Source organism: Poecilia mexicana, unplaced genomic scaffold, assembly GCF_051168715.1.
Source record: "Poecilia mexicana isolate PSO_F unplaced genomic scaffold, ASM5116871v1 scaffold_8, whole genome shotgun sequence".
In the NCBI taxonomy this organism is placed as follows: Eukaryota; Metazoa; Chordata; class Actinopteri; order Cyprinodontiformes; family Poeciliidae; genus Poecilia; species Poecilia mexicana.
In genome coordinates, this window is record NW_028263377.1 from 3,246,226 (window position 1) to 3,268,589 (window position 22,364).

At 39.6% G+C, this 22,364-nt stretch overlaps 1 protein-coding gene across 1 annotated transcript; it reads right to left on the reverse strand.

Moving 5' to 3' along the window:
* Positions 1-3,487: 3,487 nt before the first annotated feature.
* Positions 3,488-20,947, reverse strand: rab11fip4a (RAB11 family interacting protein 4 (class II) a). Its single transcript, XM_015007636.2, has 15 exons — positions 20,741-20,947; positions 14,281-14,368; positions 13,298-13,386; positions 11,028-11,188; positions 10,788-10,955; positions 9,765-9,899; positions 9,288-9,323; positions 9,061-9,169; positions 8,765-8,868; positions 8,507-8,647; positions 7,694-7,775; positions 6,668-6,805; positions 5,646-5,792; positions 4,429-4,572; positions 3,488-4,315 (listed from the first exon to the last, which is right to left on the reverse strand). Exons 1-15 carry the CDS (start codon positions 20,891-20,893, stop codon positions 4,199-4,201), a joined length of 1,812 nt encoding a protein of 603 aa, XP_014863122.1. The 5' UTR covers positions 20,894-20,947; the 3' UTR covers positions 3,488-4,198.
* Positions 20,948-22,364: the final 1,417 nt, after the last annotated feature.

Consider the following 22,364-nt stretch of genomic DNA (forward strand, 5'->3'; position numbering starts at 1 on the left):
TCAGAATGTTAAAGAATTGTGTAGTGTTAACTGGATATGACTAAAGTCTAACTCTTGTATTGGTCAGGAAATGTACCCTGGAGCTTTGAACCCTAATAAGGACAAATCACAAGAGCTGACTTGCCAAACCTGTGAGGATTTTGGTTTTCACTGTGTTTATTTTGACTTCTGTTCCTTGTGAGTCTCTGTGTTGTCCTGTCAGCCCCTGATTGTTCCCAGGTGTGTCTCGTTCCCTTGATTATCCTGTGTGTATTTAAGTCCTGTTGTCTCTGTCTCTTGTCGATGTCAGTAATTGTCTTAGTCGTCACAGTTGAACTGTACAGTCCTGTGATGGCGTTAGCTCTTATCTCAGTCTTATTAGTTTCAGTTGCTACCGGTATCAAGCTGTTGCTTAGTTCTCTGCCGTGCCGCCTGAACTGGACTGTTTGTGCTACTGTCTATTAAACCAATCATCATCATCACCTCTCAATCTGGGTCCAGTCTGTGCTCATTCTCACCACTACAAACTCACCACCACATGACAAAACCAAAGCCAGTGGATTTTATTTACACAAGTAAGCAAAAACAAAATGAGCACATGTGAATTGTGACAGGTGATATCCAACAGGTTTAATATACTTATTAAATGTATAAGTATGCTGTACATCAATCTACATATTTTGTGTCAAAAAACAAAAAACAGTTTGAGCAAATGGAGCGACTCAAACAGTGGAACTGCATCTGTATGACATTTAGGACAAATAAATGAAAAGTATAATGGCAAAGTACAGCAACATTAATTAAAGATCATAACAGAAACTATTCAATCTGAGGCCAAACAACTTTTGACAAAACTGCCATTTTCTATGTTTTACAACTTAATACAAGAAGTGAAAAAGAAGAAGTCACAAAGTTAGTGCAACACAAAAATACTTGTATTTGTTAAAGGATGTAGAGCTTTTTTCTGCAGGTTAATAACTGCATTCCTCACTCACAATTGTGGACTGCTTTAACATGTTTACATAGTTGTCCAAAGTGACAAAGTGAGCATAAGTTTGAAAGTGATCTGAGTACAATATCTTATTAACATTGGTTAAGGAGAGAATATTTACAACATAAATGTAAGACGTGGTTCACTGTGTGTTGGACCAGGTCAGTATGCTTAGGCTGGACAAAATGAGTGAATGGTGTTAAATGTTGCTGTTCCTTTGTTTCATTTATTGTTTCCTACAGGAATTGCAGAGTTCTTGTAAGAAGAACATCTGCAGTTGGTGGAAAACCTGGGTGTCTAAAATGTGCTGAATGTGCTTGATTTCCACTAAAATATTTATTTTCATTTCAACGTTTAAAGTGGATCCACGTTTATTTGCTAGCAGTTTTAGTGACGTGTCAGTAAGGGGAGCAGAATGGGACAAACTCTTTAGTCGTAGAAACACAAACAACTAGAAACTCAAGATAAAGCTTTTGGATGACATTTCATTCTCCAACTCACTGTCAGCTAAAACCTTGATCATAGTATAAACATATGAAATATGTGTCACAATACAATTCCGGACATTCAGACTTTAAGAGATAAGCAAGCTGTTCAGCTTATATAAGTTACTTCAGATATTTGTTGAGTTTTCTCTCTCAATCAGTGAAACAGTTTGGCACACCATTTTCAATATTGGCACCTTGAAGACCTGAAATTACTCTTAGGCTCATATGTTACGAGCATAAGAAATGAATGCTTTGCAGAGCATATATCATATATCTTCAGGCACGTGCGGGGTAGGTTTTTTTTTTATATTATTATTTCCTAAGCCCTCTTATGACACATAATAACATGTACTAAAATTATTTGGGTTTTTTTGTTGGGGGTTTTTTGTACAACATAATAAGCCAGCCACCTTGTTATCTTTGACCTTTTGCCCGTGACACAAGTGCGATAAGGCTACCAATTGGAGCTCAACGTAGCGAACGTTCGGTAAATAAAGTGGAGTAGACTTGCTTACTTGTCAGATAACGGAAAACGTTGAAGTATCGTTTCTGCTTCAGCTCGGAGTAGCGGTTTAAGCAGAGAGGTAATGAAATACAACAGACACTGACAGGCCTCTGCGTCTGCCTTTCTCTGAAGAACTACTGAGCTGGAGGAGACAGCCAGGTGAGGAAAAACTGTTCTTATCTATCAATTCAGTATTTTTATCATACAGACATTAGGCTGTTGTTGTTGTGCTATTAGCTAGCTGCTAGCTAACGACTTTGCTAGCAAAGCTAGATAACTAAAAAGCTTCTTCCCTGTATCGTTAATGATAAAAGTCATTCTTCAGTATCTAGGGGCACATCGCCCGTCCAAAACCTATCATCTCCATAATGGATATATGTCTTCTAATTTTCTTTGCTCCATAATGTACATTGCATTTATTCTAGCGTTAGGTAAATGTATCTTGAAGGAGAATAGCACTTAAATAAAAGTCCAACAAGGATATTCATCAATTAAAAATAACTCACCCTGAGCTACCATGATAGATATAATGTATGTAATAAAAGTGTGTCATTAATGAAGGGGAAAAAAACACAACCCAGACTTTAAGTAAGTTTACGGTCTGGTTCGCAGAGTATGAAGTTAATTCCCCCCGCCCCCCAATTATTCAATGAAAAAAGAAAAACCTCAGTTAAGTAAAATAAGATTGTAATCAAAATTTTTGGAATTGTAATGATTCCTTTTTTTAAAAAGACAAAAAGTTTTGTTTAAAAAACTTTTTTTTTTAAAATTAAATAACTTATTTTTGTCTTGTGAACTTAAGTTATTTGCCAAACAAACTTTTATTTGCACACATCAGAAATCTTTTGTTGCCATTTTGGGCCCTGCCATCATGTGAGAATCACAAGCAAAACTTTTGAGTCACAAACAAAAACTTATGCGCATGCGCAAATAAGTTTGTTTTGCAAAAAAAAAAAAAAAAAAATTGAGACAAAAATATGTTTTTAATTTAAAAAACAGTTTTTTAAGCAAAACTCAGTAGGCTTTTCTCATGGTGACATGCATTAACAATTTAATTTTTGCTTCTTTTTTTTTCTGCAGTTCCACATTAAAGTTTGATGCAGCTCTGCTTTCCAAATGGACCATCTTCATCTCCACTGCAGCAAACAGGCAGCTCTTTTTTATAGATTACAGTACACTAAAAGGTCGCATTGTGCCCTTGTTTATATTTTTAATAGTGTAATTCTGTAAAGACAAAATATGTCTGGTGGTCTAGCTCTGATTTACATATCTTGCTAAATCGCGGGTTTGAATATTGCAATACTTTCCTATAACAAAATAGACCTGCAGAAAGAAATTACTAATAAAATATCTTACATATGCATAGTTGTATGCTCTGTATAGAGATTTTCCTTAGCTTTGATTGTATATGTCACAATTTTGTAATTTATCATTGTTTATTAAACTCTGAAAGCTGAGAGGCTGTTAATATTCTGTCCTAGAATCCGGTTAGATGTCCCCCTTTTTTTTTGTTTTTGTTTTGAGCACCTGCACCTTTAGTGGTCTCTGCACGGCCCTGTATATCTTGTAAACTTTCAGCTGTGTTCCAACAGACACACTAAAATATTAGAAGGAGAGAAATGGAACCACAGATGGAGGCAGTGCCTGAGGAAACCCTGAAATGCTCCTAACTCTAAACATGTTGTGTAAGTTTAGAATTAATCCCAGTCGAACCATCTACATGATGGAGTCAGGAATATTTCTCTCTGAATATTCACCAAATGCACCACATTACCTCCTGCCTAAACAGATTGAAACTGTGGTTAAAGGCAGCCAGTGTCATAAAGACTTTACTGATGTGGCATACCGCACAGCTGGTGTTTTAACTAACTTACTACTTAGATAAAATCTATTTTACGTTCTTTTTTATTCTATTTATTCATATTTTACTGTGTTTTGTGTTACTTGGACAAAATAATTTCCTTGTGGGATCAATAAAATGATCTTGAAAGAATGTGTTAAACAATCCTGACTTTTAGCATATTTGTTTATGTCAAAATTTGGGTGAAGTGCATGAGCTAAAAAAGTACAAACATCTTTTTGGTCAAAAAAAAAGACAAAGACTGGAAAGGTTAAAAAAAAAAAAGAACATGTTCAAGCCCATTTAGTGTTTGAAGCCTTTCATTCAAACTTTCAGACGTATAGAAACTGGTGCCATGGCTAATTACCACGCCTACACTAAAACAAATGTAAAGTTTACTGCTTAATCTCTAGGATGGAAGGATTGTGATCAAGAATGGCCAGAATGATTTTGTCCATATATTGTCTCAGACGCAGGTTGATCTCTTCCTGTTCTTTCAGAGCGTCAACAAGCTGTAAGAGGAACAAGAGGAAGAAAGTTCAAATGATTCAGTTCTAACAAACAACAAAAAACAAACATTCTAACAAACTGATGGATGGACATAGGCTCCATCCATCAGCCTGACCTCGTCTCTCGAAGCGTTGTCGATCTCAGCAGCGAGGCACTGTGCCTTGGTGTGGCAGGAAAACAGGTTCTTTGCTTCATACAAACTCAGACTCAGAATCTGAGCGTTAAGATCGTCGTTCTGGTCTCTGAGCTTAAAGTTCTCCTGAAAGAGTTCGAAGACAACAACAGTGTTTCAGCAGCAGTGGGTGAAGGGTAGAATCAAACCTGACTGCAAGGACATATGTGAGAGCAAAGATTCAAACATCTGTTGAGTAAAAAATTGTTGTTCACTAAAGACTGAATGCTTTTAATCTAAGGCGTCCTCACTGATTCTGATGCAAATAGAATCAGTGACTCTTTATGGCTGGTAATAAAATTAAAATTCCACCTATGAAGAAATAACACAGTGGGCTATAAGCAGCATCATTCTGAAAAATATTTACAGATGATTCACTTTTTAGTGGAGTTATTTCTGATCTGAAACACCTCAACACTGGACTGTTTTTATGTTGCCATGAATCCTGAAGCAAAGAGCAACAAAAACATTCTTATTTAAAAGTACCTTTCATTGTACAAACGTACAGATCCTTTTAAATATGAATATTGGTTTTAATTGTTAATGCAATTTTATTAACGTTTTGTCTTTTCATTAATGTTTGTTTTTAATCCAATTTTAACTTTGTGATTTTTATATTTAAATTAAATGTACTCACTACAAAAACACTGATTAACTTAACAGACACATTTAAGCCGGTCACAATAAGCAGTTAATTACATAATAAATTAAAATGAGTTTGGTCATTTACATTGGGATGATTAATATTTTTTGTGTGTAATGTTGTTCATAGAAACTCTATAATCCATTTTATTTATGGTTTCAGTTGTGTTTGGTTTCTATGTCCTTTATATTTATTGATTTTGGTTGTGTTGTTTTCATTTGGATAATTAAAACATCTTTCATTTCCAGTGTGGCGTGTTTAGAACAAAATGAAAGTTTCTTAGTCTCTGATGACTTGTGGACTTGCATTATAATGCTATTATCAACATATTACTTGGAAATTGTCTCAAAACATTATCGTTTATCGAGATCATTTGTGGGACATTTTATCATACCGTAAAATTTGTTATCATGACAGGCCTGGACACAATGTGAAATCAGTGACAGAAAAATGTGACTTAACAGCACAAAGACACAGGATTTTTCTCAGCAAACTGGAGTGTTTTCTGTTCATTGACCTGTTTCAGTCTCCTGACTTCATGTTCCATTTCCGTCTCTCTGGTCTTGGCGTTAAACTCAGACAGCCCTTTGCCCTTCCCAGGATGTTCCATTTCCAACTTGAACAGCTGCAGATGCTCCAGCTCCCGGCGCAGGTCGTCAATCAACTGCAAACAGAAGATACAAAATATTTGATAAAATGTGTTTGGTTTTTTTTTGTAGATTAATTTTAGTTAGTTCAGTTAAAAATACATTACTTAAACCAAAGAGAATGAATAACCCTAAACATCCATGTTTATTGAAATAGTCATTAGAGGCTGATGGTGTGGATGAGAGGAGGTCCTGATATGTGCAGGTGAGTCACAGGAGGGGGAAGTTCTGATTTTCTGGATGCAGGAGAAAAATAAAATATATTAAAGACCTGCTGTTGTATCAACCTTCCAGACCTTTCTGGTCTGGAAGGTTCTGGTTTTGCTCTGCATCTCCAGAACCAGAACCAAACATGGAGAAGTAAACATCTAAAAAACAGCAGAACAGCTGAAACACTGAGTTCCCTTAAATCTAGACAAAAACCCTTGGATTTGTTACTGGGAACTGGGAAGCATCTCATTGTTCTGGTGGAGATAGTCTTGTCCAAACATAACGCTGCATTCTAGATGTAGCTGGGTCCTTGTTAGCGCTTGAGTTTAATACATTTCATATTGTAGAAGAATCCTGAAGTTCCTCTCTCTCCTTTATGTACTCTCGTCTGGTTCTGGGGTAACAATTAAGGTGTTATTTAGCCTCATAGCTAAATCAGTTGCTCTGGGTTGTAAAAAAAAAAAGTTACATTATGATAGGTATGCATCATGACGACTTTGCAAAAGTAAAAATGTAGCAGCAAAAAATCTCTCCAGCTGCATAATATCCAAAATCAGAACAAAAATCTTTATAAAAAGCAATGTTTCAACCAGAAAAACTAAACAGGAAAAGATTTAAGGAGAAAAAGTCACAAGAATGGAGACAGATCTACTTCAACAATCAGAGAGAAAGCCGGCCTCACCTCCTGCATGGCCTCTTTTTCTTTCTGAAACTCGTGGCGGTTGTGCCAGAGCTTATCCATGATCTTTCTGTACAGGTCCACCTCATCCTTCAGCCTCAGACTGGTGTCCTCCAATTTGTCCGTCATCCTTTGCTTTTCCTGCAGAGTGAACAGGAAGACTAGGTCAGGAAAACTGAATGTGACAGAGAAATCACTGCTTTTTACCTGAACCTTAAAAGTTAAGCAAAAGGCATGTTTCACAGGGACGGTGTTCTTTTCTTGTTCTTTTCTTCTGTGAAAATAGAGCTGATGTATAAAAGAGCTGCAGTTTGGCTCAGAAGTAGCTCCTATAATGAGCTCAGCAGATGCACAGTTCCACCAGGTGTTTACTAATTGTTGCTGGCTAGTCTGAAGCAGCTGAGTGAGAGAGTTGGAGGGGAGGACTGCTCTGTGAGGCAGAAGCTCAGAAACTTGGAGCTGCAGCTCTGAGGAGGAGATAGATCCACCCAGGTGTTTTACACAGCTAAATGGTTGCCATGGAGATTAAAGGATTTCTCAAACATGAATGACAGAATCAACACAACACTCCAGGTATGTTTTTGATGAGGGAATAACTCCTTGGTTACCATTCATACTGTCCTTCTCTTAAATTTGTCATGACTCACATCAGACACTAACCACATCTGTCAAAACACAAACGCTCAGAATGATGGAGGCAAAGGTGAAAGAGACGAGAGAAGAAAATGGACATAGACTGCGACTGATATCGCCAGTGCAAGGTTTTCCTTAATAAGAACATGAACTCTCAGATACAGAAACAAACATGCTTGTGATATTTACAAGAAGAGGTAAGATCAGAGTAACAGTAATTAACTGTAAGCAAGATGTCAGGAGTGCAACATAACTGAAGGTACTATTCAAGTTATCTGCTGAAAATTCTTATTTTTTCATTTTGCAAAACTATATATATCACAATGGTAGAAAAATGGCAACATCAGTTTTTTTTTCAGTGTCCTGCAGCCCTGGCCTGTCATCAGTTTGACTCACCTGGTCCAGTTTCTCAGACTGAGACTTGAGTCTGCTCACATTTACGCTCATGTCTCCATTCTCCTCTTCTAACTGCTGGACCCTGTGCACAAGTTTGCATAGAAATTAAAATCACTCATTTTAGTTTGGGCTTACTGTCCCTTTAGCACTGAGCCCATTCAATAGACTGGTTATTAATGTGGACAAATAAATAAAATTATTTTTCATGTCTTTACAATTCAAAATGTGAAGCAAAACCTAAATGAAAAGCATAAATTTGAAACATAAAATATTTTTTGGCCTTCATGTAAAAACACTATAGGTGATGGAAGCTAATACTGTCCATCTCTACAGTGAAACAGTAGTGGCAGCATTATGATGTGGGGATTCTGCCTTCAGCAGGGACAGGGAAGCTGCTCAGAGTTATACACAAAACAATCCTGGAAAAAAGTCTGTAAGAGGCTGCAAAACGTTTCAGACAGGAGCAGAGCTTCAGTTTACAGCAGGTCGTTGCTTCTGTTTCACCTACCTATTGTTGATTTGATTTTGGTACATACAGAGTCTTCATAATAAATAGAAACACCCAGTGAAGAGAGTGTTTACTTCCTTGTTGTGGAGAATATTCTATATCTCTAAAGCAGCACTGAGCAGATCTCTGACTGTCACTGACATTAGCTACAGTCACACTGCTTATGGCCTCCATAAGCAATTGTGTTCTTGGTGGTGATGATGATGATGATGATGATGACTCAAAATGAATGTTTGAGTCAGTCTGACAATAATTAATGTTTTAGGCTGTGCTGCAGTCTCCTCTGCAGCATGCTTGTAGGTTACCGGCAACAGAGCAGATCTATCTCTGTGTTTCTGTCTCTCTCCATCTTGCTGTAAGCCTCACGGTGGCGCTTCATCTCCTCCCCCAGCGTCTCTGCTGCCTTTGTCTCAGCATCCTTCACCTGCTCTTCCAGTTCATGCACCCTGAGAGGCAAACCGTTACATACTAATCAAACATGTATAACATAAAACTAGATCTATGTGAGTTAAGCTGAGTCACAGGAGCTAAAATCTCCAGCATGTACTGGATGTTTCTCCCACCTGTGGACCAGATGGGTGTTCTCCTGTTTGAGTTTAGACTTCAGGTCGCTGTTGGCCAAACTGTCACTCTCCAGCTCAGTCACCTTCTTCTCCAGATAACTGACCTGAGTGAGAAAAGCAGAGGAATCACAATCCATGTTACTTATTTAGTCAATATCAAGGATGTTCTACATACCATTAGTGTGTGTGTGTGTGTGTGTGTGTGTGTGTGTGTGTGTGTGTGTGTGTGTGTGTGTGTGTGTGTGTGTGTGTGTGTGTGTGTGTGTGTGTGTGCGTGCGTGCGTGTGTGTGTGTACCTTGTCTGTGATGTCGAGGTCACAGGAGTCGATGCTGTCTGTGAACAGGTCCTCTGTGCTGCTGCCCTGACTGGAGCCAAAAACTCCAAGATTGGCCTGAAACAGCTGACTGCAGAGACACCAAGACAAAAATACCTGATCACTCATTACACAGAGAACACTGCTACATCTCACATCTGCTACAAAAAGGTAAAGTTAGCTCATCAGGAAGAATGTCAGTCACTCACCGTCCAAACGCTGTGCTGGAGATCTTCCTGTTAGGACTGAAACACAAAGCAGAATATGAGTCAAGCTAATCATGACAGGTTTTAAATGGCCTGCTTTAAAAAAAGAGAACAATGTTGCTCTGACAAATACAACCACTCTAGTCTTTATGTTTGTCTGTATGTTTGTAATGACTATTATGCAGTCAACAATTTATGTTTCAATTCCCTTCCGATGTGAGTTTAGCAAGTACAGCAATGACTCGCATACCATACTCATCGTACCTGGTCTGAAATTAGTTGTCGTAGATACAAGTCTGGCTTAATTTGGAGCGATAAATGCATAACATTGGTTTAGTGTTGATGGCTTCACATGTCCTGCAGTAAATCTGTGACAATAAGGCTGAGTCAGCAGTCAGGGTATTATGGTAGTGGTTCTGGTTAAAAGTAAATCTACAATCAAAGGCGTGAGTGTATTGCAATTTTTCTCCTTTTGTCTACCTGTTTGCCTTCAGGTTTCGAAGACGAGCCTCCAGGTCATTGAGAAGATTCACTTTCTTGCAGCACTGAGAACAGTAGATGTCGAGCAGATCGCTGTTGTACAGCTGCTGCATCTTCTGAGGAGTATGACCAGCACTGTGTTTGGAAAAACAAGATCAACACATAACACGGGACCAATAAACCAGACAAAACCTTCCATATGTACCAACAAAACAAACCAGTCATTTTTACTCAAAAAAGTAACGGTAAACAATGAAAGTAAAAGAAGGAAGACTCTAACTATGTTTATCATCAACAGCAGCGTCTCCATTACAAGACTTTGTTTGCATTATGCTGATGTCAAGAAAACATAATTCTGCAATTGCTGTGATTCCATCAAACAGGACATGCAATTAAAATCACACGTGATTAAGTTTGTTCATGTGATAAGTCAGTAAAAATCAAGCTGTGCCATCATCCTCCAATTACTTCCTGCCATCTTCGGATGCACCAATGGTAACATCTGGTTGTTGGTCATGTGACTTGTGATAAATAAAAAAAAGTGTTTCCTTTGGAGTTTTGCAAAATAAACCAATTTTGATAAGGCTAAAAACCACCTCAAAACTTTTTATTAAAAAAAAGAAGTTTTTTTTCAAAATTGCCATGTTTCCATTATGCAAATATATTTTTGAAAAGTTAAATTGTGCAATTATATCATCAATGGAAACGACTAAAAGAAAGAAACAAAAAGAGATGTAGGTAGACATTTAGAGGAAAACTGAATTTACTTATTACATCTGAGGAGCTGCTTGGTGCTCATTCTGGCTGTAGTGTGTTAAAAGTGACTAGCACCTTCTTCCCTTAAAGCTGCTCTATGGTTCAGCATCACAGCATCTGCTTCGCAACTTTTCAACAGTTCCAGATGGAATGAAGTTACAGTTGCTAGCAGTCCTTTTTAGCTTCCATTCTAACAAATGTGTTCAGAATTAGTTTAGACCAAATTAAAGATTGTGATTTGTTTGTATTTCCAGACAAAATCCAAACCTGGAAGGGAGTGAGGAACCCAGGTCTGAGAAGCCATTGGTCCTGCTGTCGTCTTCAGGACAAGGGCTGCTGGGGCTGAAGTCTATATCCAACCCCTCACCATAGTCCTCAAACTGCTCCTCTCTGGGGACGGCAGGGGCCGACGCCGACCCCGTCACATGTCTGTAGCTGCACAGCAACAGCTTCAGTCAGCACACGCTTCGCTAAGTTCCAAATGGTCACTTGTTTTTTGGAACTGACCTGTCCTGTGATGTCTCTTGGGAGTCAGAGCTGTGGGTGTTTTCAGCAACGCTGTCCATGTCACACTCTGCCTCAGCTCCACACCTCACGTTGTACACATTGCATTCTGGGTAAGATCGTGTACATGTGATGATAGGAGGGCCGAGCTGCACCTCACCATTCTGCAAACATACAAAATGAAATAAATTATGTCAAAATAACAGCAATAATATTAGTAGGTGAGGTTTTTTCTTTAGTTTTGTTTTATTTTATTTCTACAACATCACTGCAGATCATGTAGTTTACATCGAACTGAGAGGAATAAGATCATAATGACTATGATCTATCATAAACTAGATCATGTTATCCTGCATTATGTTAGAGGGATAGATATTTCCCTCTAACATATAAATTATGACCTAATTAATGATAATAAATTAGAATTAATATTTACAAAGATACCAGTGCAATCCAATACCAGTTTATGTATAATATGGACTCGAGATTCAAAATGTTTCTTGTGATAAAAACAAGTTTCCCAGTCTGATGAAATTATGGATTTGTGGTCTGCAAGTATGGGGAGTATAAATGTACAAAATTTATCTTACTAAAATGAATCAAACTGAATTGATCCGTAAGTAAACAGTTTTCGACTGGACCCATTTATTTTGTTTACTTGGTGATCTGACACACCTGAATTAAAATACTTTTTCAGTATCTTCTTTATTTTAGTGGTCTGAGTCTGTTAAATGACAGAGTCAACAGTTTTTTGTGGTGGTTCATGGATCTGTAAGGTGAGACTGATGGAAATGGCTGGAAGCTGTCATGGATTTTTGACTCATCTGCCATGATCTGCTACAGTTCGGCCTAATCAACAGGATTAATTGACAATCCACATTTATTCTGGAAAAAACTGGCTTAAAGCTGACTTTGCTTCAAATTGGAACAATGTTGATGATAACTCTGTAGTTCTAGTTATTGTTTGGCTATGTTAACATCACTATATTCATTTGATGAGTTATTAATATGTTCGTTTATCAGACAGGGTAGCATGGAGTATGCCCCAGATACAAACATTAATAATACATGCATCTGTCTGGGCTCAGTCTGCTGAAGGCCACACCCAATCTAATGCAACAAAGGACTTTCATATTTATAACTGGTTACTTTGGGTTTTATTTGACTATTATAAGGCTACAATTGTTTTTTAAGAAAATGCTGGACAGTTTTCACTACCAGACTGCCTTCTAGTCATTAATGCATATTTTGTTTGTGACGAAAAGGTGTGTGGCACATAAAGAACTATAAAATGCTGGAAATGCTCTATTTTTATATTTACAAAATGCATTAAAAATCCATCTAATATTAGAATAGATATAGTAAATTAGCCAGATAGATTTGTTCTGCAGCATATTTAGAGATTATTAGAAAAACTGGAACGACATAACTGAAGGCTAACTTCCATAATGCTATTGCTTTTAGGTTATTGGCTATACGCTTTGCATTTCTCATTAGCCCAGAGTAGAGACTGGTATTGTCTTAGCAACAAAGCTGGAGGTTAGAGTTAATATCGTCAGTAATTATGTTTGTAATGGTTGTCCAGTTCATCTGGACAGAGCATCCAAAAAGTTTTCAGTGGTTAAATCATAATGGTATAACATGTCTAAGGTCTATATTCAGCCATATTTGTTTAAAATATGAGAAGCTAAGTGAAAGATTCAGAGATCACATTTCTAAATATGTCTGAGAAAAGAACTCTTAGAAAACATGGAGGTGAGCCTAATAGTAATTTATATGGTGATTCTCATGAAAACAAATCAAATCATCTGAGCGCTGTGGAACATCTTTGGTTAAAATGTGTGGATTTTGCATGTTATCCTGCATAATGTTAGAGGGATACTCATCAGCACACTCATACACTATTTGAAAACATGCATCTCTTTAGTTTTACACCCAATTTAATCACCTCCTGTTGCTAAGCAACTGTGTAGCTGAGCTGAACTCTTGCAGGGCTGAGCAACCACAGCGAAAACATCATGTTTTACAGTCAATTCACATTAACTCTATCCTTTAAGAGTCAGATAGACGTTGGTGTTCAAACATACTCCTAACTCTACAGTAGTGGTCTGATAAGAGCCAACATTGTACTGAACAGTTGTGATGAAGAACGGGCGGATGCTCTAGTTGACGTGTTTGAAGGAGGACAAGCAGACACTGTGGATAAAGTGTTTCATTTATGTGTCCCACAGCTGTGTTTTCTTAAGTTTGAACCATTAGCACAAAGGTTTTACCTGATAAACGTAGCCGTTGTCTGTGACTGACTGGTGCTGGGACGTCTGACTCCGAGGTATAACCACCATCTTTAATATCTCCTCAAAACCTGCAGCAGCAACAGAAGGATAGAAGAGGAATAAGGTGGAGGTAAAGGAATTACTTTTCAGAAATGTAAGAAGAGGTAATAGTGTAAATACAATAGACTGTAGAGGTTAATGTACACACACTAGATGGCAAGACTGCATTCCTTTAATATAATTATTTCAATTTAAGGCAACAATCTGAAATCCAAATCCCATTTCTATGCACCCTGTGCAACATTTAGGTTTCCACACAAATTGAACTTCAGCACCAAAACTCAATTAAGCCAAATAATCCAGATCCTGACACTGGAGAGTGTCTCTCCATCCACATGTTAGGTGATCAGTAACATGTCTTCTTATGAAATACTGTTAGATTCACACCAGATGTAACGGGATAAGATCTTTGAGATTCCCATTCTGTTTGACAGTAACTCAGGTTAGGGAATGACCAGGTTACTGAGGTTAATCATCATTTATTTATGATTTCAAATAGAGCCAGGTTGGTCTGAATAATGTTTTTTCCCTTAATAAATGAAGCAATTATTTTAAAAAATGCTATGTATTTTTCTTTGTCTGGTATTCTAATCTATTTTATGATCTTAAATTGACTGACATAACAATGTCTAACTCTAAATCTGTGGCTGGGTGAGATGCTCCAGAGCTCACACAGGTTTTGATTTTCTGTTTCCTGCTTTGTTCCCATAGGACAACAAGTATGCATGTGGGATGAACAACCACAGGTCAAACCAGAGCTGTGCTGTTGTGTTTCACAACCACTGACTGTCTTCCTCATCCAAAAAGAGGGTGGACTTTTTTTTTACGGTGATTGTAAACTAAAGACACAACTTGGTGCTTATTATCTATTGATATATAATAAATACAGATGGAAGTCATCAGAGTGACAGAAGTGGTCTTACCTTTGATAGCGAACACTGCATGGCAGAACTCTTTGAAGTTGATTTTGCCGTGAGCATTGGGGCACAGATGCTTAGTCAGCTTTTTGACCTGCAACAACAGACAGGTTCACTTTCTGTAAATGGAGATAGCGGTCCGCATTTTGATTGAACAATGATCAAAATTTATCACCAAAACCTGACAACCTTAATGCTTTCATGAGTCGATATAGACATGCTGCTGAGCGATGTGTCTCTGTCTCTCAGCTAATTTAAAGGTTGCTAAATAAAAACTGAATTCTAAAGGTAAATGTATTACAGCAATAATTAAGACTCAGGGATGCTGTATGCAAGTACAGCAACATCCATTATGGGGTTTCTCATAAAATTTGCTTAACTCAAGCTGTCATCTCAGAACACTCACACAACATGGATGTAGATCCAAAAGCTTTCATACACAACTCTCTCACCTGACATACATTTGATCAAATATCTGTATACATAAAAAGTCACAGAGCTTTAAGCTCTGTAACTTTTGATTTTTATTTGTTTTACTTACAAAAAGCAATTTGTCAGGGTTCCTGTATGTGTGTTTAGTGTGAGTGATGCATCTTTTCCAGCGAAGATCTTAGTGAAGAACCTGGGCAGCCTACACAGGTGGATCTCATCAGCCTCATCAGTGTTGGGGATAAAGGAGCAGCAGAACTCAGTGCTGGATGATTAATGTGCACCGGTAGTCTCTCTAGCCGTCTCTTGTAGTCTACAGTACTGGTTTTTTGATCCGTCTCTTCAGTATTTTCCAGTGGTTTCATAGTCCTTGTGTTTGCCGTCTCTAGGTCAGTCTCTGGATTTTTCCAACTGGATGGTTCCATTGTTTTCTCCTCCTGTGGATCTTACCTGCAAGTCTGCCTACCCGCTGCTCCCTCCACACCACTCCATCGATTCTCTGGCTCCCAGTTATCACCATCCTCACGCTCGTCTCAGGAACCTCCGTGAACCATTCTCCACACTGGACCTTGGGCACATTCCCCCACGCTTCAACCAGAACCATTCTAAAGTAAGCTGTTCCATATTGCATCGCTGATCACCTCATTTTGGGCCACCAGTAACCCCGCTCTCATTCCAGGCACCTCCAATTGCACAACGCAACGGCTCCCGGAAGGATCAAGGAGAATTGTCTATTTTTCAAGAAAATAAAACCCATACCTTTACTCAGACTTGTTGATTTTGCATGTGGGTCAGAAGGTTAAAGCCGAACATGGCAGGATCATCCAGCCAACTTGACCCAGCAGAATCAACTCCTGACCCCAATCAAGATCACTGGTCCGCCATGACTCAATACTGCACTCTTTATACCAGTGGTCCCCAAACTTTTTCCTGTGAGGGCCAAATAACTTTTCCCTTCTCTGGTGGGGGGCCGGAGATTGTTGACTGGGGGGGGGGAGTGACCCTTTCACCCATGAGTGAAATGGTGTTATAGATCAACTGGTGGCTAAATCAACTGGTGGTGGCAGCTGGAAAAGACTGATGTTTCTGTGGGTGTGGCTTTTTAGGACCCCCCCCACACACACACACACACACTGTTTCTGTAATGTTACACTTTCCTAGCTCATTTACAGCAGACATGGCTACCGTAGATCTATGTGGCAGTGTAATTTCTTCCTTACTGTTATTTTTTTCTCGTCTTTATTCTTTTCATCAAGTGACCGTAATTCTCAACCATATGAGACATTGCTGAAAAAATTGTCTTATATACTTTTACATCAGAAACAGGTTAAAATCTTCACTCGAACTGAGATTCTGAAAGTGCCACCAATTAATCCAGGCCTGGTTCTTAAAGCGCGGGGTGTCTGTTAGATGACAATCAATGACAGCTAGGAAATAAAGTGTAGCGTTACAGAAACAGTTAAAAAGATTTCGCTATAGTTTCTACCATATTGTGATATTTGAAATATCACAATATGTGGAAAAATTACACAGCCAGTCGATCTTTTTAAACATTTCATTTTTAATCCCAAGGCTCTTCAACATTTATGTCGGCTTTCAGGGAATAATCTTTGCTTTGAGATCTGCTCATGCCACATCGAGATCTATTTCCATCTTCCTTTGACGAGTTTCAACCTCTGAAGCAACACAAGTCAGGACAAGTTCTGCGTAATTTACACGTTTTGATGGTTTTGCAGATGAACTTTAAAAAAAAAAAGGCAACATACCATATTAGACCAATAAAGTCTTTCTAATTAGTTATTCCCGAGATCTTAGTGGTTGTTTTACGGAATCGAATAGTATTTTTTGCAAAGATTTGTAGTTCTTTGTTTACTTCCTGGTTCGGTAAAGGGGTCCTAAAAAGCCACGCCCCCAGAAACATCAGTCTTTTCCAGCTGCCACCACCAGTTGACTTAGCCACCAGTTGATCTATAACAACGGTCACTGGGACTGACAAGTATATATTCCATTGAGGGAATGTAACTTTAACATATTAATTTCTCATATGTTAACATAAAGGCTGTTTTGAAGTATAAGCTGCTACTTACAGGCATCGCATTGAAGAATTCAACCTGGAATGCGGCGTTCATAACAGACACGTGTCTTCATCTGCTCTACCGCTAGCAAACAACCGTACTGATTAAATAACATAAAAGTCAAGCAGTTCCCTAAAAGTCCAACAGATGGCAGCAATGCGCCCCACAGTTTACAGGACACACTTCCTGCTAAAGAGCCCCCTGGTGGTTGAAGAAAAATCCACATATAAACCGGAAAATACAATAAATGAAAAAAAAAATCTGAACGCTCTCTGGTAATTGTTCAGGGGGCCGGACCAAATGTGGAGGCGGGCCGGATCCGGCCGGCGGCCCGTAGTTTGGGGATCCCTGCTTTATACAATCAACAAATGAATACTAACCAGCGTTTAGAACAATTTGCTGGAATGCTTAAGGAGCTTCACCAAAAGCTTGTTTCTGCTGGCCCACCTCCCGCTGTGGGGCCACCTCCTGCCGCAGATCCACTCCCTTCCCAAGCCTGCGCTTCCGCCAGTCCTGCATAAACACCTCCAGTGTCCGTTCGTCTCAGAGAGGTCTCCCTACACACACCTGTGCCCTATTCGGGTGAGATAGGTAAATGTGGAGGTTTCTTATTACAATGCTCTTTAGTTGTATCTTTTTCGCCCGAAAGCTTTCAGACAGATGCTGCAAAGATCTCGTACGTTATTGGTTTTTTAAGGCGAAGAGCGCTAAAATGGGCGGAGGCTAAGTTTGGACAACAAGTCTTTTTTCAGGGGACTTATGACTCGTTTGTGTCCGCGTTTAAACAGACATTTGGGTATACTGAATCACGTTCTGATATTACCCACAAGCTGTGGAATTTAAAGCAGGGTCGTCAAGCTGTAGCAGATTTTGCTATTGACTTTAGAACCCTGGCAGCCTCTTCTGGTTGGAACACAGAGGCATTAAAGGGAGCTTTTCTACAAGCTCTGAACGAGAACATTAAAGATGAACTGGCTTACCGAGATGAACCAGGCTCATTAGAGGATCTAATCTCTATGGCTATTAGGATCAACAATAGGGTCAGAGACAGAACCTGATCTAAGAGAGAACTGAGTATTTGCCCAAACAGAGTGGAATTTAATCTTACCCCCACAGATCAAATCCCTGAGGAACCTATGCAAATAGGAAGAACCAGACTTACTCCCGAAGAACGGCAGCGATGCATGAGGTCAGGCGCCTGCCTTTACTGTGGTCAAACAGGGCACTACATTGCTTACTGTAAGAACCTGCCAAAAGACAAGGCCCATCATTAGCTACGGGAGAATGGTGGGCAACTCAAAGAAGGCTTCCCATTTAACTCTATCATGTTCCCTGATTAGAAGTAATCAGTCCTTTCAGATATTCGTTTTAAAAGATTCTGGTTGTGAACAAAACCTCATCGATGGTAACCTCGTTAATCAACTCCAGATACCCACCGTTCCTCTTCCAGCCCCAGTCTGGGTTTCAGCACTTAATGGTAAAGCCTTACCTGTCATTACTCATCGCACAATTCCCATTGAGCTTTTAGTTTCAGCAAATCATCGTGAGGTAATAACCTTTTTTGTATTCCCTTCACCTCAGTCCCCAGTGATTCTAGGCTATCCACGGCTTCTCTGCCATAATCCACACCTTGATTGGAGGAGTGGCCGGGTAGAGTCCTGGAGCACATACTGTCTATCATCGTGTCTTCATTCTGCTCTTCCCTCAGTTGTTTCTCATCCTGCAGATGAACCCTCTGCAGATGAACCCTCTCCAGCTGACCTAGCCAGTGTACCGTCTGAATACCACGACCTTCGCATGGTTTACAGTAAGTCTAAAGTTCTCTCTCTTCCGCCTCACTGTCCATACGATTGTGCTGTTGACCTATTTCCAGGAGCACCACTACCTACCAGCCGTTTGTACAGCATATCCAAACCAGAGAGGGAGAGCATGGAGAAATAAATCAGTGAGTCCCTTGCAGCTGGCATCATTCGTTCATCAACCTCACCTTTGGAAGCTGGGTTTTTCTTTGTTCGTAAGAAGGATGGAACACTCAGACCATGTATTGACTACAGAGCCTTAAACCAAATCACTGTAATGAATAAATTCCCACTGCCATGCAAACTGCCCATCTTCTAACTAAACATGTTTTGTCTGCATGGTATCCCCTCTGAGGTTCTGTCGGACAGAGGTCCACAGTTTGTTTCTAGAGTTTGAAAGGAGTTTGGCACTGCACTTGGAGCTAAGGTAATCCTCAGTTCTGGGTTTCATCCCCAAACTAATGGTCAGACTGAGCGTCTGAACCAGGAGCTTGAAGCTACCCTTCGTTGTCTTTGTTCGTCACACCTTTCATCCTTGAGTGTGCACTTGCCTTGGGTGGAGTATGCACACAACAGCCACTGGCCTATCACCTTTTGAGTCAGCCCCCTCCGTTTCCTTCAGACGAGCTACAAACATCAGTCACCTCTGTCCACCATCACCTCCACTGTTGCAGACACATCTGGACACAGACCAACGCTGCTCTCAACCGGACAGCCGAGGGAAACCGCAGATGGGCTGACCGTAAGAGAACCCCTGAACCGTCATATTCACCTGGACAAGAGGTTTGGCTCTCCACTCGTGACATCAATCTCAAATCATCCAATCGTAAGCTTTCCCCTCGCTTTATTGGTCCCTTTGAAATAACCTCTGTTCTCAGTCCTTCAGCCGTACGCCTCAGGCTTCCTGATGGGTTAAAGATCCACCCTGTGTTTCATGTTTCTCTTATTAAACCGGCCCGTTCCAGTCCTGTCTCTTTAAGAAGCTCCTGCTCTTTCTGACACTGACCCTTCAGCGTTGTTCTTAAGAGCATTGGACTGAGAAGTCAATTGTGTAATGAGTTCAGCAGGCTAACAGTTCCACCAGGTGTTTGCTAATTGCTGCTTAGTCTGGAGGAGCTGTGTGTGGTTGTGGGGGGAAGTGGTGATCTGTGAGGTGGAAGTTCGGCTGAGGGCTGCAACTCCAATGAGGAGCTTTGTGGAAATAGTCTGTTTTGTGAGAGCAAGCACTTGGTTGCCTTTGAACGATTCCTCAAACATGCATGAAAGAATCAAAGCAACTCTCCAGGCATGTTTTTGATGAGGGAATAACATTATACCATGACATGATATATAAACTTTCTATGACTTCTGAAATGTATAAAATATGGCAGAATCTACTGCAGAGCTTAGAATGTGTTCACATGTCATAAAATCTAACAGAACCAGGTAATTAATTAGATCAGCTGAAGTTTAACATTCAACAGTTTTTCTCCTGAAACTTGAAATACATACCTAGAAAATGTTTGAAGTTGAACAATTCTATAAACTACAATAGTAACATTGCCTTTGACCTCATGGTAATACTAGGTACAATCTGTTGAAGTCAGGTTGGTTGTAACGGTAAGAAAAAGAGCAAAGTAATAGAATATAAATTGCATTATAATGTACTCAGATTCACAGGGCTGGCTGCATATAATTAATTCATAATGCTAACAGTGCCATTGTTATACTAATAAGGAGATGCATGATAAAAAAAAAATAGGACAGAATACTGGGAACCCTGCAGAGATTACATGGAGTGTGATTAATTAGACCCTAACCCAGATTAATACAGTCCAGGGTCCTCAGACTCTTCCATATCTGTAGTCAACAAAACATAATTTTATTCCATTTTTTATGGACAGAGTACAAATGACCAAGCATTGAGACCGTCGTGGTGCTAGGAAGTAGTCCCCGAAGCCAAAGTCAAGGGCCCCGCGCAACCTTCCTGATGCTAGAAGCTCTCCAGCCAGCAGCACCTGTCATGGTTTATGACTGGCTGTCTAGATACCAAGCACTAGACTCCATTATTCTTCGACTAGCCTCAGAGAAAATGTTGGAATGCTTTTTAAAGTAATAATATTCATTAGCGAGTCTTTTATCCTCAACTAGCCCACCTTGTCTCTTTCATTCTCCTCAGCTCACCTCGTCTCCTTGACCGAACTGAAGCCCAAGGTCCATCAAGTGCTCCACCCGGATGAAGCCGTCAGCATCCTCGTCACAAACATCAAAAACCTCCTTCAGCCGCTTCAGAAACTGCAGCAGCTGGTCCTGGTCGGGGAGCCCCTGCCTCTCCATTGTTGGCGGTTCTCTGATAATGGTTTCAATTGTCAGGCTTAACTGAAGAGAGTCGCTTTGTCGATCGCCATCGTCCTTCCAGTCCTCAGCTCCGCCGGACTAACTGGCGCTGCCGCTGCTGCCTGTGACATCAGCCGTATCCAATGCTCGGAGGACGCGAGAGGATCCGGAAAAGCACGAGGACTCACGATCTGAACAGAAGGGATTCTGTCACCGATGAGCTGCCTAGCAACAACCCAGATGTGTTTGTATCAGCACCCGCCTTCTTCTGTGGTGTAAAACAGAGTGGCTGGCTATTTTTAGAAGTATCAGTTCTGAACATAATTGGACAAAAAAAAAAAAAAGTTAATCGTGTTATTTTATAAACACAGGTTACGGCCATTTGCTTCACTAATTTGTATCACTTAGAATAAAAATAACACCCTACCACCAGATAATATTAAACAAAAAAAATGTAAACATGTTGGTTCTATCACATTATGAAATAAATTTACAAGCTAACAGTTACTAACAGTTTTTGAAAGAAAAAAATCTTATAAATATAGCAGTATTTTAATTACTATATTATCAGTACCTTTATTGAGTTTAATTAAAAAACTTTATTAATCCCAGAGGGAAATTAAATGTAACATATATATTTCCTCAGTTGTTGTAGATGATTTGAGAATGAGATTAGCCTGATGTGTGTTGCTTTACCTTGCCAGTGGGTTATATGGAAAACATGTCAAATTGTTTTTAACACCAAGAATATTAACATCAGGTAATTTGTTAAAGCCCTTAGAGGGATCTGTTTGAAAATAACGTCACTCCTCTGCTCAATAATCTTAAGCACGACCTCCAGAAGTGGAGCATCCTAAACTTATCCCTAGCTGGCAAAGTTGCATGTATTAAAATGAACATCTTGCCAAGATTTATGTACCTCTTTCAGAGTATTCCGTTGTTTCTCCCAAAATCATTCTTCAGACTTCTTGATAAACAGCTGTCTTCGTTCATGTGGAGCAATAAACATCCCAGAATCAGTAGGCGTTTTCTTCAGAGACAAAGGGAAGTGGGGGGTTTGGCTCTACCTAACCTGTTGTATTACTACTGGGCAGCAAACCTACAAAAAGTAGTTTGTTTGCTCCAACAACCGGATGTCGACTGGTGCCAATTAGAACTGAATGCATGCAGGCCATCATCACTCCCTACATTAATTACCTCAAAGCTCCCTCTCTCCCCTAAGCAACACTCCTCTTGTCCAGTTGTAATCTCCACTCTAAAAATATGGTCACAATTCAGACAACACTTCAATATGACAAAACTTCTCTATCTACAGCCCCATATGTGATAACCATGTTTTCCTGCCATCCATGTTGGATCCTGTCTTTGCTCAATGGCAGAGAGTTGGCTTAAGTAAATTTAGTGACCTTTATATAAATGGTATTTTCGCCACCTTTGATGCCATTTCCTCTAAATTTAGTTTCATTCCTCC

Excerpts from the sequence above, each read along its gene's own strand:
- rab11fip4a (XM_015007636.2), bottom strand. The coding sequence starts at position 20,893 with ATGGAGAGGCAGGGGCTCCCCGACCAGGACCAGCTGCTGCAGTTTCTG. Across the intron at positions 9,900-10,787 it reads GGTTCCTCACTCCCTTCCAG|TGCTGGTCATACTCCTCAGA; the intron begins GTTTGGATTTTG and ends TTCCAAACACAG. Across the intron at positions 9,170-9,287 it reads TCCAGCACAGCGTTTGGACG|TCAGCTGTTTCAGGCCAATC; the intron begins GTGAGTGACTGA and ends GTGTCTCTGCAG.